The sequence below is a fragment of the Bos grunniens genome, chromosome 14, assembly GCF_055505025.1.
Source record: "Bos grunniens cultivar Pamir isolate PY7600 chromosome 14, Bosgru_T2T1.0, whole genome shotgun sequence".
Classification (NCBI taxonomy): domain Eukaryota; kingdom Metazoa; phylum Chordata; class Mammalia; order Artiodactyla; family Bovidae; genus Bos; species Bos grunniens.
In genome coordinates this window covers 82,920,322-82,935,892 of record NC_141178.1, presented here as the reverse complement: position 1 = coordinate 82,935,892, position 15,571 = coordinate 82,920,322, and the positions used below count along the sequence as shown (strand labels likewise).

At 59.6% G+C, this 15,571-nt stretch overlaps 1 protein-coding gene across 16 annotated transcripts; it reads right to left on the bottom strand.

The window, feature by feature from the left end:
- Positions 1-31: 31 nt before the first annotated feature.
- On the bottom strand, positions 32-7,753 carry GSDMD (gasdermin D). Of its 16 annotated transcripts, none has more exons than XM_086337642.1 (12): positions 7,623-7,753; positions 6,410-6,627; positions 6,044-6,236; positions 5,301-5,469; positions 5,058-5,160; positions 4,746-4,799; positions 4,190-4,285; positions 3,891-4,066; positions 3,249-3,390; positions 3,083-3,156; positions 2,825-2,962; positions 32-1,136 (listed from the first exon to the last, which is right to left on the bottom strand). In XM_086337642.1, exons 2-12 carry the CDS (start codon positions 6,621-6,623, stop codon positions 609-611), a joined length of 1,887 nt encoding a protein of 628 aa, XP_086193768.1. In that variant the 5' UTR covers positions 6,624-6,627; positions 7,623-7,753; the 3' UTR covers positions 32-608. The 16 variants fall into 16 exon arrangements, with proteins under 16 accessions (XP_086193768.1, XP_086193769.1, XP_086193772.1 ...); XM_086337643.1 differs by having other exon boundaries at positions 228-1,136; positions 6,410-6,665; XM_086337646.1 differs by having other exon boundaries at positions 228-1,136; positions 6,044-6,288.
- Between the last annotated feature and the right edge of the window lie 7,818 nt (positions 7,754-15,571).

The following is a 15,571-nucleotide window of genomic DNA, read 5'->3' as shown; positions in this document are numbered from 1 at the left end:
ACTTTGGCCACCTGATGCAAAAAGACTCTGATGCTGGGAAAGATTGAAGGCGGGAGGAGAGGGGGATGACAGGATGAGATGGTTAGATGGCATCACCAACTCAATGGACATGAGTTTGAGTAAGCTCTGGAAGTTGGTGATGGACAGGGAGGCCTGGCGTGCTGCAGTCCATGGAGTTGCAAAGTGTCAGACACAACTGAGCAACTGAACTGAACTGAACTGAGCGTGTGGCTGGGGGTTGGGCCAGCCCTGGGTGGAGTCAGGCACGCTTTGCCCTGACTGAGAAGCTGTGCTGCCCACAGAGTCCCTGAGCAGAGTCAGAGGTCAGCAGGGAGGGGCCGGGGTCTCCTCATTGGTCACTCTGAGGGCAGGGGAGGCCCCGGCCAAGGGCACTCGTCCGTGAGAAGCCAGGGACATAGTTTGGGGTATTAGTTCACGATTCTCCAAGGGGAATGCCAAAATTGGATTAAACTACGAGAAACATCTGGGGACGCACTGGGGAGGCCAGGAAGCCGTCAGAGCCCAGGAGGCAGAAGGAAGGGAGGCTGGTGAGAATGTCCTCAGGGGTCTCCAGCCCAACCCCATAAGAGAGGCGCCAGGTCCCAGTCCTATGGCCCCTCCACTGCTCCCGGCAGGGTGGCAGGAGGACACCCCCCCAACTGCCTGATGGTCAGGTGCCTCAGGGTCTTGCAGCCTGGAGCCAGAAGCTGGGGGACCGTCTGAGGCCCACTGTCCCCACCAGGCACGAGCCTGTCCAACCACAGAGTGTGGCTGCACAGGTGAGGGGCAAAGCCCCCAGCGAGGCTTGCTGGGAAGCGGGGCCCAGCCTCATGGGGGGCTCGGCAGGCAGCTCCCCGCCTCTTCCATGCCTCCCCGCAGGGCCTGGGCCTCTCTGGCCTGGGACCCACTCCCCTCCACTCCGCAGGCCATCTGGAGTGAACCTGCCCCCCCGCCCCGACCCCGTGAGGGCATCCCTTGCCCTGTAGCTGGGGCCCCGCCAGACACCCTGCTTGCCGCTTTGTCCTGGGAGTGGGATGCTTCTCAGGGATTTCTCTGCTGCAGTCCCCAGGGAGGCTCCAGTCGGGGCGGCGAAACCGTAGCCCTGCTTCCTGGTGAGCCCCGCTCCTGGGTGAGTGCTGTAATGGTTGGTAGGCATCTAGGTGACCAGGCCCAGCAGAGCCGCTCACAGAGTGCTCACCTCCCCCCAGGGTCTAGGGTCAGGGTGCGCTGCTTTACACAGAGCAGCCCCCCCACCCCACGCCTTGATCTTGATGCTTAGATGCTCTCAAATGAGCTGTCACTGGAGAGCTCCGGGCACTGGCGACCCTGGAGCCTGAGGGCCAACAGTGAGACCCTCCAAAGGGCGCCTGGGTGGGGCTCAGCAGACCCAGTTCACCACCTGATCTTGCAGGGAGCGTCTCGGGGCCCCAGAAGCAGCGCCGGTGGCCTGCTCACTTGCTGCTTTCTAAGACCTGCGCTGCTCCAGTCCTGTCTGCCTTGGTGGTGCCTTTCAGTGCCCTAGCAAGGTTCCCAAAGGAGGAGCTTGGGCTCCGGGGAACACAAACAGGCCTGGGAGGTGTCCAACTTCTCCCTTGCCCTGGGTGAGGGAACAATTGCTAGGCATTTCTGTACTGGGATCTGGGATGTTTAGGGAGCACTCTTTTAATATTAATTTTACTGTCAACCTCGATCCTCAGTTTTCTCAGGGGTTAATGTCCCAACCACAGCTGGGCCGACCACCTCTTCTCTTTATTTTTATTTTTTTGGGCCACGTTGCTTGTGGGATCTTTGTTCTCCAAGCAGGAATCAATCCCGGGCCCCAGCGGTGGAAGTGCCGAGTACTTAACCACCAGACCACCAGGGATTCCCCATTCCTTATGTTTAGCCAGTCCTGGGGCTGCAGGGCAGCGGCGAGCCGGACAGGAAGGGAACATGGCTTTCCTTGCCTTCCACCAAGTGGAGGAGAGCAGACCGGCTCCCATAGGGAGAGGCAAGTTTCTCCTGGCTGTGACAACTCCACGGTGAGAGTAACTGCCTGGCTGAGTCAGTCACCCCCTCTCTGTGCCTGGCGAGGCCCAGGGACCACGGCTCAGGACAGGGAGGTCTCCTCTCCTCTCGACAGACTCCTACCTTTAAGTGAATGAATTTGGATGAGACACACCCCAAAGCCCAGTTTCTCTGGTTCGGGTCATTTCCCCCAGGCCCCCATGCAGCCCCAGGAGTGCAGAGCTCTCTGTCTGTTAGCGCCCTGTTCTTGCCCCCTTGCAGCTCTGCAGAGGGAGGACGGCCCGCTGCCTGCATCAGAACGTCAGAATGCTCTCAGGCTCCCTGAGGTGGACAGAGAACAGTCCTGGGGGTTGGCATCGCCATGCCCTGTTCTTCCAGGCCAGCCTGCTGTTGCGGGGGCAGGGGCAGGGAGGAGCCTGGCCACGTGGCCGGTCGCTCCGGAGTGGCTGGGTCCAGCACAGGGAAGGCCCCTGGGCCTGCCTGCTCCTAGCCCCCAGGTCCCTCCCCGTCCTGTGTGGGCATCCCCCCCTGGGCCCCCGACCCCTGATAGAGGGCTCCTCAAAAGCTCATGCGTCATTTTCCCTGTTTGTCATCTGTCACATTTATTGGCTGTCCCCACTCCCCCCCAGGTCTTGTGGAGAGCCGCCCACACAGCTGGGTGTGGCTCTTGGCAGCCGGTGGGTGCGAGCTGTGCCTGCAGCGGGCGGGCCACAGACTAGCAGAGCTGGCTCAGCCTGAGCAGCAGCGCCAGGCAGGCATAAAGTGCGCATGCACAGCCACGGGCCCCAGGCTCCCAGCACACTTGGGGGGTGCCCACCTGGGGCTCCAAGCCGCATGCCTCCAGCAGAGCCCAGCCGGGTGCCTCTGAGCCCCAGCTGTCGCCCAGGCGCTCGGGCGGCAGGGACACAGCCCGGTGCTCCTGCCACGGGCTGCTTTGCTCCACAAGGCTCTCCACCTGGCAGACAGGGTGGGAGCGGTCAGAGGGCCCGGCATTGGGCACCCTCCCACGCCACCCCATTGCGAGGCACCGGGCCCCACACTGGCCCACCCCTCCCGTACACCCAGGCCTTCTCACCAGCCAAAATGTCCCTGACAGGGCCCCCGTCTCCAGCACCTCAGCCAGCAGCACGTGCTGGGCTTCACTCAGCACTGCGGAGAGATCTCGGGTGAAAGGGCTTCCAGGGGCTAGCCAGAGGAGCTCGCGTCCTTGCCTTTTCCCTGCCCCGCCCCGAGCCCCTTACCTGCTAGCGCTTGCAGCAGATAGAAGACGGGGCCTGCGAGCTCTGTTTCCAGCTGTCCAGAGGGCAGCACCAGGGACTCAAGGATGGCGCCCACCGGGCCGTCCCGAGGCTCCACCGGCCCGCCGCACAGGCCTTGCTCCAGCTGGAGGCACCCCAGGGGAGTGGGGGTGAGCAGGGTGGGACAGGCCCTGCTCCAGGTGGGGGTGCCCGGGGGACTGGGAGTGAGCAGGGCGGACAGGCACCTGCTCCAGGTGGGGGCCCCCAGGGGAGTGGGGGTGAGCAGGGCGGGACAGGCACCTGCTCCAGGTGGGGGTGCCTGGGGGAGCAGGGGTGAGCAGGGCGGGCAGGCCCTGCTCCAGGTGGTGGCGCCTGAGGGAGCAGGGGTGAGCAGAGCGGGACAGGCACCTGCTTCAGGTGGGGGCGTCTGGGGGAGCAGAGGTGAGCAGGGCGGGCAGGCCCTGCTCCAGGTGGGGGCGTCTGGGGGAGTGGGGGTGAGCAGGGTGGGACAGGCACCTGTTACAGGTGGGGGCGCCCGGGGGAGTGGGGGTGAACAGGGCGGGCAGGCACCTGCTCCACCGCCCCACTCAGCTCTCGTGCTACCCCACCCTCTAACACCCCGCACGCACAGCCCAGCTCACTCACCGAGTCCTCCAGGGCTTGCAGAGCCGGCTCGTCCCGCAGCACCTGCCCCAGGCCACCCAGCAGCTGCCCACATAGCCCCTTGGACAAGCCCTCCAGGCCCATGGCCCAGGCCTTCACCTCTGCCCGCAGGCCCTGGTAGTCGTCAGTGGTCGCCAGCCAGTGCTCCGTGGACCCATCTATGGGGACAGGTCTGCAATTGCCCAGGTGCCCACGTGGCCCCATGGAGCCCTGGTAAGGGAGCGCAGATGCTGGGGGCAAAGGGGGAGCAGGGGCCCCAGGGTGGCCCAGAAGGTACTGACCCGGCTGGAAGTGGAAGTAGTCAGAGAGGGCCCTTATGGAGGCTAAGCTGAAGCACGAATGTGGATGGCTGTCTGCACTGCTGGAGGGCCTGCGGCCTGGGCAAGGCAGGGCTAGTCAGTGCTGGGAGTGGGGGCCCGAGCCAGAGAGGGCTGAGGCCTCTCCTGGGCCCTCACAGCTTGTCATCCCAGTCCTGGCAGCCTGGGGCAAGGAGCAAGGTCAAACCCGCCTGGTGCCAGCTTGTCGCCATGCTACCCGTGTGTGTGTGTGCGCGTTTTCACGAGTGTGTGTGTGTTGCTCATGTGTATGTGCACGACAGTGTGTGTGTGCACGTGTATTACATGTGTGTATATGTGTGAGTGTGTGCATTTGTACACACAAGTGTGTGTGTTGCATGTGTGTATATGCGTAAGTGTGCATGTGTTTACATGGGTGTAGGTGTGCATTGCATTAGTGTGTGCATGTGTGCATGCACGTGTGTGTGTGTGTGTCTCCCAGATGTGCTGTTCTGGGCTCTCCTTATCAGCCTGTCCCACTTCCCAGGTGCATGGGCCTCACCTGCCTGCAGCGACAGGAAGGTCCTTTGCTTCTTGTCTGGGAAGAGGAGGATGTCTGGAAGCCAGGAGGGGCAGAGATGAGGGAGGCAGGTTGGCGGAACACCTGGAATCTCCCTGGCCCACTGGGCTCCCTGTGCAGGCCCACTTTGTGCCCCGACCTCCCACCTGCCTGAACAAGGGGCTCTCGGCCACCCCAGCCCACAGTCATGTCACCAGATGTCCCCGGCACCTCCAGGCAGCCGGTGACTCTTCCAGGCCTCCCCGCCTCTGCGATGGAGCCTGGGCCCCAGAAGTCACCTGGACCCTGGCTCACCCCAGTCAGAGCCAATAACCAGCTGGGCCGCCCGAAATGCAAGGGTGCTGCCCGAGGGGATGGTGACCGTCTTCTTCTGGCTCAGGTGGCCCTCGCCTTTGCCCTGAGGGACGGATGTGGGCTCAGGACTGGGTTCCGGGTGGTGGGGCCAGGGGCAGCCAGGTGCTGGTGGTGGGGGTCTGCGTGGGGACACTGCCCTCCTGCCTCCCCCGCTGTGCCCACTGCAGGGCCCTCGCCGCCCACCTGTAAGCAGAAGGCTCCCGGAAGTGCAAACTGGCCTGAGCCCTCCTGCTTGTGTGTTCGGGTGACCTCCACCTCCTTCTGTGTCTGCAGCACCTCGGTCACTACAAACACGTCATCCCCCCGACTCCGCAGCTGCTGCAGGGTTTTGGGCTCGGGCTGCCGCAGGCGCCTGCAGTGAGTGGGCCAGTGGGAAGCGTGCAGGGTGCGCCTTGCCCTCCCCTCCCCCTGCCCTGGGATGGCCCTCCCTTCCCTGGACCTCAGTGTCTGTGGCCATGGATGGGGTGATGTGGATGCCCCGGCACGGGACCCCTATCGCCCCATCCCCTGGGTGCTCCAGTGCCTGTGGGCAGACGGGGGGCAGGAAGAAGGGATGGGGAAGCCTGCGGGCCTCTGGAGGGGCCCACCCTGAGGCTGGCTGCTCACCTGTCTGCTGTCTCTTTCCACTCCCTGGGTTCAGATCTCACGTCTGTGTGCTGAGCTAACCGTCCTTCTCACCAGGGTCCCTGTATGTGTTCCACCCCAGCCTCTTTGCCGCAGAGCTCAGTCTGACCCCTGGCCCCCCGACCTGCAGGATGCAGGCCCCCAGGACCTCGGCAGCCTCCTTCCCAGCCGCTGGTCTCTGCACGGCCCCTGACTCTGGGACATCCCTCAGCCTGCACAGACACCCTGTGACTGCTGTGGCCTCGAGGGCCTGACCAGGGTCAGCTGCCCAGGGTCAGTGGGCCCGCAGCCCTGGGGCTCACCTCTCGTGGTGCATGGCTTCCCAGGTGTTGGGGGTCACTCTCAGAGTGCACAGGTCCATCGAGGCGCTGGAGCTGCCGGACACCGCGGCCCCGCCTGAGAGCCTGCCCTGTCCTGGGGCTGCCAGCTTCACGCTGCCCTGCAGCTGCCCGTCCATCGCATCATGGAACTGGAAGGTGCGGCCACACTCCAGCGCTGGAGCGAGAGCACAGCTGAGGCCCTGCCTGCCAGCTGCTGCCTGTCCTGCCTGGTGGAGGGGGCCTCTGGAAAGCGCCTGCCCGCTGGAGACAGAGCCCAGGGGCCCGAGCGGGAGCCGGCTGGCCCACCCCCCGCCCACCCATGACTTGGACTCAGTACCAGTCGGGTACCTGGTTCCGGCGCGTCGGGCTCTAGGATGTCCCTGATGGACAAGTTGACACACTTGTAGCGCGGTCTCCAGAATCGTGAACTCAAGGGCTTCCTGCTCAAAAGGCTGTAGGGCTGGAAGCTGGTGGAGCTCCAAAGGCTGTCCACAGGGGTGAGGTCCTTGTGGTCCAGCTCCCGGACGACGCTCCTGACCACCTTCTCAAAGGCTGAGGCCATGCTCCTGAGGAGGGCAGCTGGTCAGGCCTTCCACCCTCAGGGCTGGAAGAGGGCAGGGGAGGGGAAGAGTGGAGAGGTACCCGCTCGGGTGTCTCCAAGGCAGTCCTGCCTGGCCAGGCCTGGGATGCCGGCCTCCAAGTGCACCCTGTCACCCACTGTCCATCTCTGCAAGGGTCCCCAAGCGCCTCCAGGCTGGATGTCACTCGTAGCCCTCCGTGGGACTCGGGCCAGCCATGCACACCATCTGTCCTGTGACCAGAGTGTCCACAGGAAGCCCAAGAAAGCCCTGGACTCAGCGCTTGTCGGGGAGGGGGCATCCCTGGCCGCCCACCAAGCCCTCCATCACTTTGCTACTTCAACAAGGCTTCGGGCTGCTCATGAAAAGTAGCCACCGAGAAAGGGCAGGGTGAGGCTGGGGCTCTGTTTGCCTTAGCAGCTGCCTTCCTGGCCGAGGTGTTCAGAGAGCAGGGAGCAGGCAGAAGCCATTGCCTCCTGGGCAGTTGGTGCGAAGGCCCAGGCAAGGCCCGGCCCAAGCATCCCCAGCCCCGAGGCCTGTCCTCCAGGGCTTCCTCAGTGCCCAGAGCTCTGTGAGTCACTCGTCTGTCTTCAGGGGTCAGGAGCCATTGTGGGCCTGACTCAGGACCCAGGACGTCTGGCTGTGGGAAGCCCATAAGCCTTGGCACTGGCCTGAGATCCCAGAGTGGGCCCAGGGGCACCTGGAGGTGCCTGCCTTGGAGCTAAGCCCAAACCAGTCAGACTTCGGAGGGAGCCCCCTTCCCAGAGGCCTAGGGCTTCCCCAGCTGGTCTGGGATGCGGGGAGTCCTGGGGGGCTTGGGGAAGCCCAAGGAAGGTGACAGGACCTGGTCTCCACCCAGAGGTGCTGGCCTCCCCCCCGACCCCCAACCCCCCGCCAGAAGAAGCAAGGGCCCCACGTGGGAGCCAGGGCAGGCAGCCCCCTGCGAGGCGCAGGGGCGCAGGGCGTGGGTGGGAGCAGCTCACCAGTGACCGTGACTGTCGTGTGCCTGTGCCCACGAAGCCGAAGCCGGGCTGCCCCGCGGGCCAGGATTGGAAGCCTCTGCCCCGGAGTTGCCCAGCACGCACACAGCCTGAAGGTTCCCAGACCCAAAAGTGAAACCTCCGCGGGGCAGCCGGAGGCGCTGAGAGGAGCCGGAAATGCCCCTGGTGAACCCGCCCCACAGCTGGCTGGGAGTAGGGGTGCAGGGGCGGGGACTCTCACCCCACCCCCGTAGCCTCCAACCGTGCAGAGCTTCTTTGATCCTTCTCTCCTAAAACCACAGGCCAGGGCAAAGGGTCTGAAAAAACATTTCTTCAGGGAAAGTGTGCAAATGGCCAGTGAGCTCGGAAGAAGAGGCTCAGGTCGTTAGCATCAGGGAAATGCAATCAAAGCAAGGTTAGAGGCTGCCTCACACGCATAGTTAACTGTAACATAAAAGGAGGAGTAACAAGTGTGGGAGAAGACCTGGGGGAATCTGGCAGCACACAGCGCTGGGCTTGTAAAAGGGTGCAGGCGCCCATGGAAAACAGTCTGGCAGTTCCTCAAAAAGTTAAACAGAGAACTACCACAGGCTCGTCCATTCCACGGCTAGGAGTGCATTCAAGAGAAATGAAAACGTGTTCATGCAGAAACCTGCACGTGAATGCTCTCAGAACGTTATTCTTAACAGCCAAAACGCACTGCAAATGTCCATCTGTGGAAAACGTCCACCTACAGAAGCACGAACAAACAAAACGTGGTCAACACACCCAATGGAGCCGTGGGTGTTCAGCCACGCAGAGGAAGTTCTGACACACAGCACAGCGTGGATGGACCTCAGAGCGTTACGCCAAGACAAGGAGTCAGGCCCGCAGGAGACAGCACTCAGGATCTAGGCATATGAAAGGAGAACAGGCAGGTCTGCAGGGACAGAAAGCAGAGTTAGAGCTCCCAGGGGTGGGGGATGTGACACAGTGTCTTTGGGGTGACGGGAATGATCTCAGATTGGTTGTGCTGGTGGTTGCCCGAGTCTGGATATGGTAAACCCCCAGAGTTTTACACTTTTAATGGGTGAATTGTATGGTTTGTGAATTGTATCTCACATACCACAGTAACATTCAAAGCTGTTACTGTGAAAACCTGAAGCCAAGTGACGACATCCAGGCCTGGTGCAGGCTCTCAATGTCCTTCCTTCCAGGGCTGTGTGTGGATTGTGTCCGGGGCAAGGCGCCCAGGAGCCCCACACCCCACTTCTCCACTGCTACACCACCACATCCTGCCTCTAGGTCTCCTGACCCTCTGGAGCTCACGCCAGGGCCCCTGCTGGCTGGCTGGCCCGAGACTCAGCCCACGGGCTCTGCTGTGCACACTCACTCGAGGGGTGGCTGCGTGTCAGCACCCGGCACTGCGTGCTCCTGCAGATGAGGGATCTGAAATGGACTGGACGAGGGCCCCGCCAGGTAGAGCTGCTGGCATCAGCCCCGATGCCAGTGCAGGGGTTGTCTGTTTTGGAACACTGCAGCTGCAAATAAGTGGAAATGCTGATTCAAACAGAAGGGAAGCAATCTTGTGAAAGCAGAAGTTTGGAGCCGCTGTGAACTCTGGGTAGACACAGGCAGCCACTGTCCATCGGAGGGGGTGGGGTGGGGAACAGGGTGGCTTCAGTGCCTCACTGGGGTCTCTGAGGCCGTTTCTCTCTCCACATCAGGGGACTAGAGTGCAGGCCAGTGAACTCTGCTGGCTGAGGGCTCTGGGGCCGTGGGTCCCCACCCAGCTCAGTGTGGGGCTCCCACACCCGACCCAGTCGCTGGAGCCCGTTTGCCAATACAATCAGGGCATCCGGCTGGTGGTGGCAGGATGCTCCAGGAGGCTGAGTGCATGTCCGTGTTCCCGTGTGTATGTAATGTAAGCATATGCACATGTATGCACATGTCCATAAGTACGGGCATCCGTGCGTGATGTAGGTCTGCGCACGAACGCGTGTGTATTCGTACGGCTGTGTTTTGCGTGCTACATGCTTGTACCTGGGTCTGTGTGTGTGTGCTCCTACGTGCAGTCCTGCATTCTGTATGGTGTGTGCTGGGCCCACCGGGCATTCTCCTGCTTCTCCCTGTTCCCACAGCAAAGCTTCTGGAAAGCTGTGTAGCCTCCTAGTGGCCCCTAACTTCCACCTCTCCAGTTGGTCAGGTTCCAGGCCAAGGGTGGGGGTAGCAGCCTCTTCAGTATGGGGGTGAAGCTACTGTGGGCTTCTGGCTGAGGCATGACTGGCCCCCAGGTTTATTTTTCTAGAAGGCCTTGCTGCCACGTGGGTGGACCGGTGGAGGCAGGTGCTGTCCACACGGAGGAGCAGTGCGGTGGCCACAGTGGCCATGGTAACGGGGGGTGTCGTGCTACACTGTGCCCCCCTGCCTCAGGCAGTGACCTGGAGCTGAATGAACCATGGAAGGGTGTTGTTGCTGCATGTTCACAGGGAATCTTAGTTCCCTGACCTGATTAGGGATCATGGAACCAGTGCCCCTGCAGTGGAAGAGAGGAATCTTAACTGCTGGAGGGCCAGGGAAGTCCGGGGTTCAGTTCTTTAGCAACAGCCTACACAAGAGGCACTGCGCTGGTGAGTGGTGGTGTCACTAGGCTCCTGAAGGCAGAGGTCAGCCTGAAAGGGCAGGAAGTGAATCCACTGGAGAAGCCGCAGAAGGAAGGTGGGAGGGGCTGGCCCTGCACCCCTCTCCCCCATCGCGGGCCTAGGGAGCCCCAGGAAGTCTGGGGTAACATCAGGCGACATTGGGGTGTGGAGGCCTCCCTGGGCAAGCTCCGGGCAGGCCCTGGGGTCCAGAGCCAGGGAGGACACCGTGCCTGATGGAGTACTGTGACCAGGGCCGGGAGGGGCTCTGGGCTGCATGCAGGGAGGCTGTGGTACCTCCGAAAGAGCTGGAAGGAAGAACCTCACTGCAGTCGCAGGCCTCTACCACCCAGAGTGGGGCGGGCACCCGGCCAGACCCTGCAAGGAGCTGGGCAGTGGGGGCCGGTCCCTGTCCTGGAAATGGCCAGCCCCTGGGAGGAACAGAGCAGGTCCTAAGACCAGGATATAACCAAGACCGGCGTAGGATGCAGCGGCTGGGACCCCCTCAGAGATGGGGGAGCGGGCTGAGGGAGGGTGGTGTCCAGGCTGCGACAGCAGGGACCGAACCGAGAGACGGGCGGGCGACGGCGTGGGGCGAGGGGAAGAGCAGCGGTCCCCAGGAACCCACCCGCGCTCCCGCCCCAGCGGGCCCACCCAGCCCTGGACCATCCGGATTCAGGGCACGCCGGGTCAGGGCTGCGGGGCCTCAGCGCGGGACGGGGTAGGGGCGTGGGGGCGGCAGGCAGCGGCTCCACCCTGGGCCCTCCACCCAGTGACACGGTGGTTCCCGGGGCGCCGCGATGTCGGCTGCTGCCCCACGCCTCCGGCTCTGGAACCCGCGCGGGCAAGCGGCGGTCCAGAGGGAACGAGCGCGGCGCTGCGGGGCCGAGGGGTGCGGAGCGCACCGAAGTCCAGGGGTCCTTTCCTCCGGGGTCGAGTCCCCGCGGGGCCGCCTCCCGCTCGCCGCCCCCGCCCCCCTTGCTGGCCCGGGCCCTCAGCGGTGGCTCGGACCGCCGGGCAGCAGCGCCTGTCCAGCAGGCCCGCGGTCCACGCTCAGCGGATCGCTGGGCGACGGGGCGGCCTCGGGCCCTGGGGAGCTCCGGAGTCAGGAAGGGCGGAGGCCGCAGGAAGGCCGGGCAGAATGGGGAAAGGGTGCGGCAGGATGTGAGCGAGGGCTCACAGCCGGTCTCCGGGCCGAGGTGGGTGACGAGCGGTTCCCGTCGCCCTGCCCGGCTCCCGCACGGCCCTGATGCCTGCCTAGCTCCCTGGATTTTCTGCCGGGAGGGGCTAAGGAAGCGGCACAGAGCCCCGCCCAGCCCCGAGAGATCCTGCAGTGTACGGGGCTCTACTGCTCTGAGCCTCACTTCACTCTGCCCTAGCAGGAGGAGCCTCTGACTGCTGGCCTCCAGGCATCGCTTGGCTGGGGCGGGGTGTCTTTTGCACCTGGCAAGTTCCCTGTCCGGGCTTGTCCAGGACTAGGGCATGTGGGACACTGTGGTGATGTCCAACCATCCATCCTCCGTGGCCCCTGAGAGCCTCATGGAAATGCTGCCATCTAGGAAACAGCAACTAGTCAACTTTTCTTCCCAAAGGATCTGGCTCTGAGGATCATGCTTTGCAGTGAGGGTGGAGAGTGGAGTAGGGGTTAGCGGCTGGGATGGGGGAACCCACAGAGTCCTCAATGGTTGGTCTCTTGTACAGTCACTTCCTGCTCCTCCCTACTTGGACGGAAGGCAAGGGGGCATCCATGGGGGGTAGTGCTCCCAGCCAGTCAACACCTGTTCCTATGAGGGCCTGTGGTTAGTCACTCAGTCGTGTCCAACAGTGATTCCACGGACTGTAACCTGCCAGGCTCCTCTGTGCGTGGTTCTCCAGGCAAGGATACTGCAGTGGATTGCCATTTCCTTCTCCAGGGGATCTTCCTGACCCAGAGACTGAACCCAGGTCTCCTGCATTGCAGGTGGATTCTTTACCACCTGAGTCGCCAGAGAAGCCTTATTTTTTTATTTTTGTTCCATGTAAGGAGCTCAGCACTTAATTTTTAAACTTTTTAAGTACAGTTGATTTACAATGTTATGTTAGTTTCTGGTGTATAGCAAAGTGATTCATATACATTTTCATACTCTTTTCCATTATGGTTTATTATAAGAAATTGAATATAGTTTCTTACTGAATATAAGAAATTGAATACACAAACTAATCTATATTAGTTTGTATCTGCTAATCTCAAACTCCTAATTTATCCCTCCCCCAGCACCTGATATTTTTGTTCAGAAGGCCTTGCATGTGTTTCCTTATTTCCTTTGGGAGGACTCCGAAAAGTGAAATTCCTTAAAAGGTATTCAGTCTTGGCACATATTGCAAACTGCTCTTCAGAAAGGCTATGCGAACATCCTAAAAAACTGAATGGTGAAGTCTCTTCCCTTTCACCCCCAAACACTGAGGGCAGAATGGTTTTTTTTTTCAAGACTAATCTTTGCCAGCTTGATGGGCATCAAAGTGTTTTAAGTTTAGCCAGATAATTGTGACAGCACTTACATCCTATTTAGTTTCACAACTCCAAGAGACAAATCCACAAACCTCGCCTCCTCTTGGCAAGGGGCTGGGTTCTCCCCTCTGCTACTCTTGGACTGAAGTCCAGGAGCACAGAGCTTGTTGGGCACAGAAGACAATAGGTTCAATGAATCCATCACTTTGTACTAATAAATCACCCCAGAACTTAGTGAGGTAAACATCCACTGGTTTGGTCAAAATTATGTGAAAGTTGCTGTCATGTCTGAGTTTTTGCCACCCATGGACTATATACAGTCTATGGAACTCTCCTGGCCAGAATACTGGAGTGGGTAGCCTTTTCCTTCTTCAGGGGATCTTCCCAACCCAGGGATAGAACCCAGGTCTCCTGCATTGCAGGCAGATTCCTTTTACCAGCTGAGCTACCAGCAAAGCCCAAAATTATGAGATGCCCTAAATCCTGACATTTAGGCTTATCTCTGCTCCACGTGGCATCACCTGGGTTTATCAAATTTGTGGCTAGCTAGCAACTGATGGCAGACAGCAGGCTGTCATGAGGGTCCATGGTGTTAAGTGGGCATGTGCTGCCCGTCCTCCCGCAGGCCAGTCCTGGCACATTCAGGAGGTGATGGCTGCAGGATTCTCAAGAGCCCAGACAGCACCAGCCCAAAGAAGTGCTTTTCACGATCCCTGGTGGGAAATCCCATTTCATTCTCTGGGAACTCCCATACCCTGCTCTCAGTTTTGCCAAGGCCTAAGGGTCTCACACAGTGCTCAGCATGACCCGTAGCTCACCCTGTCCCACAGCCTGAGTGCAGGGGCCATTCTATTGCCTGGTATTCCCAGCCTGGAGCCGCCACCGCTAAGAAACTCCAGGGTGCTCACTGCTGCGAGTTAAGCAGAGTAACACTAACACCCTGGGGTGGGCTCAGGCGCTGGCCTAGGAGGCAGGCCGGGGGTTGCGTCCTCACCTGCAGGGGACACAGTGCGTGTGGCCCCTTGCATCACTGTTGGCATGGTTTACCTCTAACTACGTTACAAACCCACAACACGTTTTTATTATTTTTGCTGTGACTGTCTTTTGGAGAAAATAAAAAATTTTTAAAAAGTTATTAATACTGTTTCCTGTTCTCTTTCTACATAAAGATCTGTTTCCATATTGTATCATTCCCCCTCACTTAGAAGAATCTCCTTTAACATTTCCTATTGTTCAGGTCTGCTGCAGACACTGTGTCCGCTTTTTATTATTGTGGTAAAATATATGCTAACAGCAGCAGCCATTGACACTTTTGAATTGTGGTGATGAAGACTCTTCAGAGTTCCTTGCAGTGCAAGGATATCAAATCAGTCAACCCTAAAGAAAATCAACCTTGAATATTCACTGGAAGGACGGATGCTGAAGCTAATACTTTAGCCACCTGATGCGAAGAGCTGACTCATTGGAAAAGACCCTGATGCTGGGAAAGACTGAAGGCAGGAGAAGAAGGCGGCTACAGAGGATGGGATGGTTGGATGGCATCATCAATTCAACAGACATGAACCTGAGCAAACTCTGGGAGATACTGAAGGATGGGAAGCCTGGCGTGCTGCAGCCCATGGGGTCCTAGTGTTGGAGACAACTTAGCGACTGAACAACAAAATATATATGGTATATAAGTTGTCATACAAGTATTTTAAATTTTATTTGGCTGCACCAGGTCTTAGTTGTGGCATGTGGGATCTTTAGTTGTGGCATACAGGATCTAGTGCCCTGACCGGAGACCGCAGCTGGGCACCCTGCATCGGAAGCTCGGAGTCTCAGGCACTGGCCCATCAAGGGAGTCCTCATATAATCATTTTGAAGTGTCCAATTCGGTGGATTAAGTAGATTCATAAGGTTGTGCAACCATCACCACTATATGTTTCCAACACTTTCTCATCACTGCAAACATAAAACTCTCTAGCCAAAAAGCATTAATTCCCCGTCTCTCCTCCCCTCAACCCTCCCTAACTTATGATGCACTTTGTTTCTACAAATGTGCTTATTCAACATGTCATGCAAGTGAGATCTTACCATATTTGTCCTTTTGTGGCTGGCTTATTTAATGTTTTTGAGATTCGTTTACGCTGTATCACGCACCAGTCCTACATTCCTTTTCAGGACTAAATCCTATTCCATCGTACAGATACACACCGCTTACCAATTCACCCTCATGGGCACTTGGGATATTTCTACATTTTGTTATGGCAAATAATGCTTCGCTCAACGTTGGCGCAAGAGTATGTTCGAGTCCCTGTTCTCACTTCTTCAGGGTATATACCCCGAACTATCTGACTGCTGGCTCAAAGCATCTATTTTTAACTTTCTGAGGAAACAGTAGTTTACCACAGCGGCCATATCATTTTACACCCCCTAGCTGTATACAGGGACGTACACACCTGTTTTCATACTTGTTTCTACCGAAACGGCACAGTCTTTCACCCTTTCAGAGGTTTAACGCGTCCCTGCAGTGCCTCTCCTATCCCGGACGTCCCTTCCCCTGTACCGGGCCGCCAACAACAGAGCCGCACGGGCCCTCGCCGCGCCGGCTCACTCCCGCAGAACCCCCCTCTAGCTCGACGAGAAAGGACCCGCGCCGTGGATAGCATGGAGTCCCCGGCTCTGCCCCTCGTCCCGGGCCCACAGGGAACGAACGCTCTCGGCGAAGAACCCGGCCAAAACTCCTCAAGGCGCGGACTTTACGCCGCAGGGTCCCCTCCGTAGGGCCGAGAGAGGACTTCCCGGCGCTCCATAGTGACGTGGCCTCCGCCCCCAGCATTGCGCGTGCGTGACCCCGCCCCTCC

Excerpts from the sequence above, each read along its gene's own strand:
- GSDMD (XM_086337642.1), bottom strand. The coding sequence starts at position 6,623 with ATGGCCTCAGCCTTTGAGAAGGTGGTCAGGAGCGTCGTCCGGGAGCTG. Across the intron at positions 4,067-4,189 it reads CTACTTCCACTTCCAGCCGG|ATGGGTCCACGGAGCACTGG; the intron begins GTCAGTACCTTC and ends CTGTCCCCATAG. Across the intron at positions 3,157-3,248 it reads TCTGCTGCAAGCGCTAGCAG|TGCTGAGTGAAGCCCAGCAC; the intron begins GTAAGGGGCTCG and ends ATCTCTCCGCAG.